The following is an 11,046-nucleotide window of genomic DNA, read 5'->3' as shown; positions in this document are numbered from 1 at the left end:
AAATGGAGTGCTTCAACGCTGGCAAAGACATCGTCACGTCGACACATGCATTGCTTTGTTGAAAAATAAAGAGCAAACTTGGTTTATATTTCTATGGTCTTTGAGTGCTTTGTTGAAGAATACGAAAGAGTAAAAATGGCTTCGGTTTCCAGGCTTTTGACTTTTCATGAATTGTATTTTATCATGGTCTTTTAGCTTTTGCGGATGCTTTTTAGGCAGATGGGCTGTAATTCCCGTGGGTCAGTACATATGCCCCGTGAATTTATGCCCTCCCTAGCTTAATAAAATTTTATTTTTTATATTTATGGAAGCATTTGAGAAGGAAAAAAGGATTACGCATCTGATTTATTACCTTAGACCCTTTTAAGGGGTGTTTGTTTCAATTCATAAAGGTATGAGGTATGAGTTTGGAATGGGTCAAACCCATACTAGGTGTTTGTTTGGCAAAAATAGGGGTTTCATAGCCCATATCTCAAACCCATGAGGTATGAGTTTCTCATACCCAATGGGGGGAGGTGGGTATGAGATTGATACCCATGGGTATCAAATAATAAAACCAAAAACCATGAAAAAAACTTATATGGAAGATTTTAAATGAATTTTTTTTACATTTATTTGATCAAATCTTCATTTTCATGATTTTTCAATATCAAAATTAATTATTTTTAATGTTGTATTTTAGATTTTTTTAACTTTGATGAAGTTCAACCCCGTTCCACCCAAAATTGAAACAAACACAGGATATGAGGAATAAAGTTCCAAACTCATACCACCCAGGTATGATTCCTGATTCCAAACTCATACCCACGCACGAACCAAACACGCCCTTAGTTATTGAGCATACATGCATTTTTTCTGAACACACTTGAATTTACAAGTATATATGTTTTTTTTTGGTAAAATGTGAGCTTTTATTAATCAAACAATAATACATCATTTTGTGTTCACCATATTAAAAGCCAAAAACAAATGATCAATCCTAAGATCAATCTACATGAATACTAAGGCTACTTAACCATTCTTTATCAACCTGCTGGACAAGAAGAATTAGCTTTTGCCTAATCCTACCCTGCAACAGTTTTTGAACCTCGAGCACAAGTAATTCTGGCCTTCGAATCTTCATATCTACCCTGCATTTGTTTCTTTCAGTCCACAACACATACTAGCAGGAGAGCCTTGCCACTCTCCAAACTTTCCTTCTCACCTTAGTGTAGCTTCCATAAATAGCATCTAATCTCATCTGCAGCCATTGCTCTACACTGGTTATCACCAGAGAGTTATACACATAATCTGAGAAGACATGAGCATGAGTTTCTTCTCCCATTTCACACATCACACATCTATCTGTATCACTAATTCCCAACTGGAACAATTTAGATGTAGTATTCAGAGCTTTCCTTTGAATTAACCAACCAATCACACTATACTTAGGCAAAACCCAAATGTCCCACACATCCTTGTACCAATGGACAGGTGGGTGTGAGTCCTTTAGGTACCCAGAGCTAATAGATCAGAGTATCCTCTAGCATCAGCCAGCCATTGGTTACCCTGAAAGCCATTTGCCAATATACCTCTAATTTTGCATATGTTCCTCCAGTTCCAGTTAGAATCTGGAGGAGGTTGATAAGAATTCCAGTTTGCACCTTTCATATAGATATGATCAACCCAAAGCACCCGCAAGCGATCCGCCTTTATATAAATCCAATTTACCAGTTTCCCAGTTGTAATATTCCACACCCCAACATTCTTTATACCTAATCCACCCTCCTTTTTACTACAGCAGACATTGTCCCAAGCAACCAGAGGAGCCCTCTGATACTCAGCTGCACCATTCCACAAGAAGTTCCTATAGAGGGCTTCAATTCTTTTAATGACACGTTTTGATAACAGGAAAATAGAGCACCAGTAGTTGTGTAAAGTATTAAACACAGAATTAATCAAGACAATCCTCCCTGCATAACTCAAATTTCTTGCCCCTATTCCCTTGATTTTTTTGAGCAATAATATATTTTTTGAGCAATAGTATATTTTTTTAGTTTACTGTTTAAGTAAATGTGTTCAAAAACTTTATACAAAACAAAAGTCAAAAACTTTAATATAAAACTCAAAGATTAGACAAGTCTATGAACTGAGAAGAGTTTCGAAAACGTGAAATTATGTAAAGACAATTAACCTCCGGATTAATTTGAGAAGATTTAACAAACTTGAAAATATTTCAAAAAAAATTCTAAAAGTTTTAGACAATTTAGAGAACCGCGTTGCTACTCATGGGGGACAAGCGGACATCTTTAGCGCCCTATTATCCTACCGGACTCGAATCCAGAAACCGGCTTGTATATTAAAAAAAAAGACTAAATTAACAATTACTCCCTTTTATAAACCACTTTTTTTAAAATCACTCTCTTATGAAAACTTTTTAATGATTTACTCCTATAAAATGTTCTCAGGTAAAATATTGCACCCATTTGCACTTTCAGGTGGAAAATCTTTTTTTATGACCGTTTTGCCCCTATAAATTCATCTTCTTCCCCATTTGTAAGACATGTTCTGGACAACCACCATCTCCATCTTTAATTGCGAACTCAGAATCGAAACCGAGTCAGCCATTCACCACCAACAACTCGTCTCTCCGTCATCTGCACCACCAATTCGCAGCAACCCAGGTGAAAACACCATAGCCACGACGCACGACAACTCCGAGTCGCTAATTTTTTGCCACTCGACATCATCAATTACCATCAACATTGTTCTTAACCCAGATTTCACCAAAATAAAATTGTTCTTAACCTAGAAAAATTGAGGGGTTTATTTGGCTAATTTTCTAGGTTTTTTAATTGATCAAATCAATACAACTCTCGAACAAATCCAAATTCAACTTTTTAAATCGTGTCGAAATATTCACCACCTTATCAATAGCAACCAAAGAGACATCAAAAGTACCGCCGCCAAGTTAAAAACCAACACATTCTTTTTACTTCCAGCAGCTTGCTCTTGAGTATCGTTATCTGTATCGTAGCAATGGAATCGTCGTCTCCATCATCGTACCACCATTACTCTTAATTTTATGGAACCAGTAACAAAATTTGAATTTTGGAGGTTAAAGAAACCCTAAAATTGAATTAGGGGTTTAGGGTTTTTGAGTAATTGGGGTGATGTTAAAGCATGGAAGTAAGATATGGAGGATGGTGGGCAAGTGAGGGAAGAATCACAAGTGTTGATGTTGAACGCCAAAGATGTAATCGAATAGCAAGAACAACATGATGGAATATATATATAAAAACATAAAGAAGGACAATTTCGTCATAAATTTAGGCTTTAAAACAGAAAATTTGAATTTTGACGGAATATGACACCGGAATGTGAAAATGGTTGTAATATTTTAGGTGAGAATATTTTATGCGAGTAAATTATTAAAAAAATTTCATTATTTTTAGAAAAGTGATTTATAAAAGTTACTCAAAAAAATATTAAAATTCAGAGACTTAATTATCCCCTATTTACTAAATGAATAGGTGAATTTATAAATTTTCCCTCCAAAAAACATTTTTTTAAATAAGGAAGTTATTTATTTAATTGTTTTCACCAAATAAAGAAATTAATAATTATAATGTATATCATTAAAATTAATCTTTTTATCAAATTATATAATCTTCACTAAACACTAAACTATAATATTTTAATTAAAATATAAATAATATAAATTTATAAACTACTAAATCTTTTATTGATGCTATTATTTAAGAATGATTTGACTCATACTTTGTATTAACAAAATTATAAATTGTTTTGATTACTTTCATGACAAAAAAAAAAAATTGAGATAATTTATAAAATTGGAATCACCAGCTTGTGGTATAAAATACTTTTTTAAAAAATATAATTCAACACATTACTCAATTCTCTTGGATTAATTTTCAGTTTTTTTTTGCTCGAAGCAAAATATAATAACGAGAAAAATGAACAATTAATGAGATACCACAATTATTTTATAGTTCAATTTTACTCAATTTTCTTGAATAATTTTACGGTTCAACTTTTTTTTTCCATATCAAAATATAATAACGTGAAATATTAAAAATTAATGAGGTTTTAATTTAGAATTATTAAGTAATACAAAATAAAAACTTTATAAATACCGCGCATTTATTGTGCGGGATCTAAACTAGTTTACGAGTAAAATTTGAACATCGTTCATTGCTAATGGCCTAAAGTTGCAGATTTTTGTCAAGCTACCAAAGTATGTGTCTAACTCGGTAAATTGCCTTCCTCTCCTGTCTTCCTCTACCTCCCACCGGAGCAAGACGGTCTCAACCGCCTCACTTGTACCAAGGTTCTTTTGTTTCTCTGCTTCCATTTTCACATTTTTGCAAATTTATTCTTGGATCACGTTTATGTTTTGTAGCCTAAATTAATTACTTTCACTTGACACTTGAATTGTGATCATATAAATAATACACCTCCTATATGAATGTTATGTAATCGGGGTATTACGAGTCAAATATTGGTATAACTGGCTTATACAGCTATTCTCCGTCGAAACCCCGTCTCAATTACCTTTGATTAAAGTACCCCCTCACAAAGAATATAAAAGTAAACAAATGATTGACACGAGTTCTTGATGGTGACTATCTGGCTATGGAACCTCCATTGGGGGATTAATTAGTAAGGGTTTTGGTATTATATTAATTCAGGATCATGTCGCAATTGTGCAGCCATGATCATTTTTTAGAGTATGGTTAGTAATGCTGGACTTGTTATGCCCATGCCCCTTTTCCGTTTTGCAAGTTATGATGTGGAATTGAGGATTGTGCTTGATCTATGTAGTTGGTTTAGAGTTGGGTATATTTAGTAGGCCAGTAGGAGTTGATTTGTCTGTCCGATGTTTCATCGGGTATGACCTTGACTTTTGAGTATGTTGCTTGCTCTTTGAATTGTTGATTTGGATGGTACATTAGAAGTTGGTTTTTGGTAGTTTTGGAGGCGTGATTTTGAGTAAAGTGATACCTTTTTGGCTATGAGCAACCCAGTTTTACAATTTCACCTAATGACCCCATATTTTGGCAGATTTGCGGTGAATGATTGTAATACTCAACAGCTGTCTTAAGCATAAAGAATATGTGAGTAGAATTTAGGGAGGAAATATTTTGAGCCTGGTGCTAAGAAATTGCTGAATTGTTTACGACTTTTGTCCGTATAGGGATAGGCTATGCTAGTTCGACACTTCACATGAGCTCAACCCGTGTTCGATACTTGACCCTTGGACATTAGTATGACACTCAGACACTTTATTTTAGACCAAAAACTTGACAATATTTTATAAAATAGCCGAGCGGGACTCTTGGGTGAGCACCCATGTCCGACCCTTTGAACCGCGAGTAACAAGGGGATAGGTGTTCATTTCTAGTGGCCTTTACCATGGGGAAGAGGAGGGTGCTGCTGATGATATGTATGAGGATGCTATGGATGTTGAGATGTTTGAAGATGGCGATGGTGGGGGTAAGATAATTAGACTTAGAGGAAGGTGTAATATATGGTTGTTAAGATTGAGCTTAACTTGTTAAGTGTGCTGATAAGTGGGTTCTAAACGAGTAATATATAAGTGAAGTGTGGTATGTTTAAGTTAATGAAGTGTGAAATGTTTGCAGTATACCACGAGTCTGGGTCTAGTTTTGGTATTTAGTACTTCGTATTAGTTTGTGAATGTTAAAGAGTTAAAGAATGTGTCGGAGTTTTTTTTTTTTTTTTCTAATATTATGCTTGCGTGCATTGGTATTTGTGCTCATGTGTATTTGCAAGATTGCTCGAGCTTAATAGTCTTTTTCAAGTTTGTGTATACATCTCTTGTTGCTTTGTCGCAGTTAGGTGTTGTACCTTTTTCCCATCCATTTTGGACTCTTGTTGAAACCTTTTATATTGATTGTTATCATCATACTGAATAACAGTGGCCTTGTGCACCAAATTTAAAACTTTCTTGTAGAGGAACATTGTTTAGGAGTTTATCAATCGATGGACTTCTTATCTATGGATGGTCACCCTAGTATTTCTAGCTGTGTGGTTGATCAAGAAGAAGATGTTCATCAGGGTGAAGATGATGACGAGAATACAGTTGATCTTGTAAATGAGGTACATGATCAAGAAGTAGGAACTCTTAGCTCAGCAACAAACAATCTTTTACTTGAAGGTGACATTGACCTTGGCCCAGACAGTGACCTTCAGTTTGAGTCTCATGAGGTGGCATACAAGTACTACCAAGAGTATGCCAAATCTATGGGATTTACGACTTCCATTAAAAACAGCCGGCGTTCAAAGAAATCAAAAGACTTCATAGATGCGAAGTTTGCTTGTTCCAGATACGGGGTCACCCCAGAATCAGATGCTACCAGCCGACGGTCAAGTGTTAAGAAAATAGACTGCAAGGCTAGCATGCACGTCAAGAGAAACAAGTATGGAAAATGGGTTATTCATGAATTTATCAAGGAACATAACCATGAGCTTTTACCAGCTCTAGCTTATTATTTTCGTGTTCATGGAAACGTAAAACTTGTTGAAAAAAATAACATTGATATCTTGCATGCTGTTAGTGAACGAACTAAAAAGATGTATGTGGATATGTCAAGACAGTCTGTTGCCTTTCAGAATCTAGGATCGTCTAGGGACATGTTTGCTTCTCAGCTGGATAAGGGAAATCGCTTGGTTTTAGATGAAGGGGATGCTCAGTTTTTACTCGATTACTTTATGTGCGTAAAGAAAGAGAATCCAAAATTCTTCTATGCAATGGATTTGGATGATAAACAGTATCTTAGACGTTTCTTCTGGGTTGATGCTAAAAGTAGGAGTGATTATATCAGTTTCAGTGATGCTGTCTCTCTTGATACCTCATATGTAAGGACCAATGAGAAGTTGCCACTTGTTCTGTTTGTTGGAGTGAATCATCATCTCCAGGCAATGTTGTTAGGATGTGCCTTAGTTTCAGATGACTTGACCTCAACATTTGTCTGGATAATGAAGACATGGCTCCGAGCTATGGGAGGGAATGCTCCCAGTGTAATTCTTACCGATCAGCATCCTTCTGTAAAGTCTGCCATCGAGGAAGTGTTCCCTAATACACGCCATTGTTATCATCTTTGTAATGTTCTTGAGAAAATTCCTAGAAATCTTCCGCACATCATTAAGCGTCATGAAAATTTTGTTGCAAAATTAAACAAGTGCATATTCAAGTCATGGACAGACGAACAATTTGAATTAAGATGGTGGAAGATGGTTGGTAGATTTGATCTTCAGGAAGATGAATGGTTTAGGTCATTGTATGAAGATCGTAAGAAGTGGGTTCCTCTATATATTGGTGATACATTCTTGGCCGGAATGTCATCTTTACATCAAGCCGAAAGTGTTAATTCTTTCTTTGATAAATATATACAAAGGAAGCTTACTTTGAAAGAGTTTGTGAAACAATATGGTTTGATTCTACAGAATAGGTATGAAGAGGAGGCTATAGCAGATTTTGACACATGGCACAAGCAACCTGCATTAAAGTCTCCTTCACCGTGGGAGAAACAAATGTCAACCATGTACACCCATGCAATATTTAAAAGATTTCAGATTGAAGTTCTAGGTGTAGTCGGATGCCATCCTAAGAAGGAATTGGAGGATGAAAATTCCACTACATATCGAGTGGAAGACTGTGAAAAGGATGAAACTTTTTTCGTAGCATGGGATGAAGAGAAGTCCCAAGTATCTTGTTTATGTCGTTCATTTGAGTACAAAGGTTTTTTGTGTAGGCATGCAATGCTTGTTCTCCAAATTTGTGGGATCTCCAGCATACCAGCTCAGTACATACTGAGAAGGTGGACAAAAGATGCAAAAGCTGGGCAAATAATGGTAGAAGGGACTGAGCAACTACGAACTAGGGCGCAACAGTATGTAGCCTTGTCTAAGCAAGCCATTCAATTGAGTGAGGAAGGATCTCTCACACAAGAAAGTCACAACATTGCTCTACGTGCTCTGGTGGATGCACTAAAAAACTGTATATGTATCAACAACACAAATAAAAGTGCCATTGAAGTTGGAAATGATGCTCTTGGTGCTCCTTATGTTGAAGGATACCACGAAAATATGTCCACCAGAAGAAGTAAAAAAAAGAATGCAGTAAAAAAGAGAAGGGTATGTGGAGAGTTAGTGTTTACTCTTATATGAGATAGTGGAATCCTAATGCAGCATAGTTATAACTAGTCTTATTTTGCAGGTATCTTCAGAAAAAGATATGTTTCTGGTTGATGCAGAGCATGACAATTTGCATCGAATGGTCTGCCCCATATCCTTCACATTTACATAGCATTGATATAGTATTGTATAGGTTAACCTAACGTAGTCATCATGAGAAAAATTTGCTGCATTTTTTAAATTTTGTTTTACTGTAATAAAAGGGGATTGTTCTTTTGAAATAAACTTATTTTTTATTTTTCTTACGGGTGTTTGTAGGACAGTCTTGGTTCTGAGGGCATCTCTCTTAATAATTACTATGGCTCTCAACAAAATGCTCAAGGACTGGTATGGTGCTTCTAATCTTTGACTTGTGCATACCAAGTGAGATGTTAAAGCGTCTGCGGGTAATTTGGACTAATGAAATTGCAGGTACAGCTAAATTTAATGGAGCCACCACATGAAAGTTACTATGTTGATGATGAAAGCATGCAAAGTCTGGTATGTCCATGTCATGGTGAATGGCATCATTTAATGTACTGAATTTTTTATCTTCAAATTCTTTACTTGTTCGTGCTGTGATAGGGACAGTTGAATTCTATGGGACAAAACCATGAAGGTTTTTTTGAAGCTCAACAGAGTGTCCATGGGCTGGTAGGGTTTGAATTATAAGCTGATCATAGAGAGAGCCATTTTTTTGTCTTTCACAATATTGAATCACTCAATTACAGTTTAATTAATTTTAGGGACATATGGAGTTTCGGTCTTCAACTAGCTTTTCTTACAGCCTAGAGGTAACTTTACCAGCTGTTGTTTAATTGTTGACGAATAGTAATGTTAAAAAGTCTCACTTGGGTTATCTGTGTCTAACAACAGGATGAACATAACTTGAGATCTACAGAGTTGCATAGAGATGCTCCGAGATAACTAAACTAAGAGTCCTGTAATTCTCAACTTGTAGATGCTTGTGCACTGTACAATCGTCAATTTGTACGAGGTAACAATGCAGTCGAAAGTATTTATAATAGGCGTGTAACAGTTTTTTCTACGTTTTTGTTTTGACTTTAAAAATTGATTCAACTTTTCTGATACTGAAATTGGAGACTATATGTTACTTAGACTCAGTTCAAAAGTCTGACATGGGCGTGTATCCAAGTTTCGGACTCTGACTGTTTTATGAAAAATTGTGAAGTTTTTGGTCTAAAATGAAGTGTTGTAGCGTCACAGAAATGTCATAAAAGGATGATGAAAATCTGAATAATGGCAGACTTGTGTTAAAATAAAACATAGTATGTTGACAGGAAGAGTTGTTTATCAATGTTAAAATCTGCAAAATGAGCCAATTATTTTGACTTTCTATTATTCATTGTATACTTACATAAAAGAAAGAAAGAAAATTAACTCGACCTTACGGATATTATCCATTGAGACGAGCCGTAGGTCTGCTCAAAGTGGCATGATTGAAGGTTGTCGGGTGACAAACAGGATATAACCCATGAATGAACAACCTTCCATAATTTCATATTTTCAGCTATTTTTATTATGATGTACCACTGTTTTAACCGTGTTAGTTTATTTTTAACAGTGTTGATCTATTTTATACTCTGATGTTCTTTCTATTTTGGTCATTCTACTGGTAGTTATTATATGTAATCCTTTGTAACTGTAGAATGTTATACACGAATAAGTTACGTATTCCTAACTTTTTATTTTATCTTGCTGAACTTCTATTTTATCAATCCGTTTTAGAATGTTATATACGGTAAGTTATTTATTGGCAATGATAAATGATCTCAATCAATGTAAATCGTATGTACGATAGAGTTCATTATGGAATGGAATGGAATGGAACAAGAGAACAATTGATCTTTCTCAATGAAGCTCTAGAGATCTAGATTGCATTTCTTAAAAGTGTGTAAAATTTCTGTGAACTCCCAAGTCCCAACCCTTTACCTTATGCAATTTTCATATTTATTTTTCTTGTACTCTCAATCAATGATAATTTTTCTTGTAAAATTATCCCTAACTTTTTCTCCGTAGGATGTTAGTTCTATTTAAGACCCAAAAAAGCTGTTGTTGCACAAAATCTATGTTGAATATAAGAATGGTTGCAGAAACAGTGTGTGGATCGTGTCTATGAGGCAGGCACCTTTGTCTTACATCACGTCATCACATGCCTTCACTGCTTCGGTGTACTTGGCGCCTTGTAAAACTAGGTCCTAAAGCAACCCTTCACCTCCACACACCAAAATATGAAGAAAAAGGCTATCAGAGTTCTTATCAGTCACACTCACATTCAAAGAAGCCTAAGAAGGTCCCTCAGAGGTGATAAGGTGACGGACTAGGAATTTCAATGCAAATTTGAAGAAAGTGGTTTTGCTGGATCAGTTGGGGTATTTTACTACTTGTACAGTTGTATGTAGGTTCTATCCGTTGGATTTTCAATCCTTGAGTGCTGTTTTTTCTCTTGGTTTCGATGCTTAAATGATGTCCTTCAAAGGGTGTAATCGAGTCATGGATATTTAGATTTAGATGGTGGAATTCTTGTTGGTGCGTTTGATAAGGTTTAGGCCATGTTCCTTTGAATTTAATTTTAATTCTTATAAATTCAGTTCAGCTAGTTCAGTTTGATTCAGCTCTATTAAGTTTTAAGTTCAGTTCGTATCTTCGCGCCTGATGGAATTCGGAATTAGGGCTGACCTTCGATGGTCGGAAAACGAGGAGGTAGGTGGTGGTGATGGGTGGGATTATGTGCGGTGGGGGCTATATTGTGACTTTGTGAGGTTGGGTTCTACTTGATTTTATCTCAAGTATTCACATAGTATTTTATTATTTAAAAGAATAAAG

General features: G+C 35.5%; 1 protein-coding gene across 6 annotated transcripts; it reads left to right on the top strand.

Moving 5' to 3' along the window:
- Nucleotides 1-4,186: 4,186 nt before the first annotated feature.
- On the top strand, nt 4,187-10,834 carry LOC141617425 (protein FAR-RED IMPAIRED RESPONSE 1). Of its 6 annotated transcripts, none has more exons than XR_012531111.1 (9): nt 4,187-4,330; nt 5,978-8,160; nt 8,243-8,302; nt 8,479-8,547; nt 8,632-8,700; nt 8,785-8,853; nt 8,946-8,993; nt 9,076-9,196; nt 10,240-10,834. XR_012531111.1 is itself a non-coding variant. In XM_074434625.1 (8 exons), exons 2-8 carry the CDS (start codon nt 6,007-6,009, stop codon nt 9,124-9,126), a joined length of 2,520 nt encoding a protein of 839 aa, XP_074290726.1. In that variant the 5' UTR covers nt 4,194-4,330; nt 5,978-6,006; the 3' UTR covers nt 9,127-9,383. The 6 variants fall into 6 exon arrangements, 1 of the variants encoding a protein (XP_074290726.1); XR_012531114.1 differs by having other exon boundaries at nt 8,931-8,993; XR_012531110.1 differs by having other exon boundaries at nt 4,194-4,330; nt 10,314-10,834.
- The last annotated feature ends 212 nt before the right edge of the window (nt 10,835-11,046 follow it).

Source organism: Silene latifolia, chromosome X (assembly GCF_048544455.1).
Source record: "Silene latifolia isolate original U9 population chromosome X, ASM4854445v1, whole genome shotgun sequence".
NCBI lineage: Eukaryota > Viridiplantae > Streptophyta > Magnoliopsida > Caryophyllales > Caryophyllaceae > Silene > Silene latifolia.
The sequence above is the reverse complement of the archived record's forward strand: the minus strand, read 5'-3'. Positions and strand labels throughout refer to the sequence as shown.

Excerpts from the sequence above, each read along its gene's own strand:
- LOC141617425 (XM_074434625.1), top strand. The coding sequence starts at position 6,007 with ATGGACTTCTTATCTATGGATGGTCACCCTAGTATTTCTAGCTGTGTG. Across the intron at positions 8,161-8,242 it reads ATGCAGTAAAAAAGAGAAGG|GTATCTTCAGAAAAAGATAT; the intron begins GTATGTGGAGAG and ends CTTATTTTGCAG. Across the intron at positions 8,994-9,075 it reads GCTTTTCTTACAGCCTAGAG|GATGAACATAACTTGAGATC; the intron begins GTAACTTTACCA and ends GTCTAACAACAG.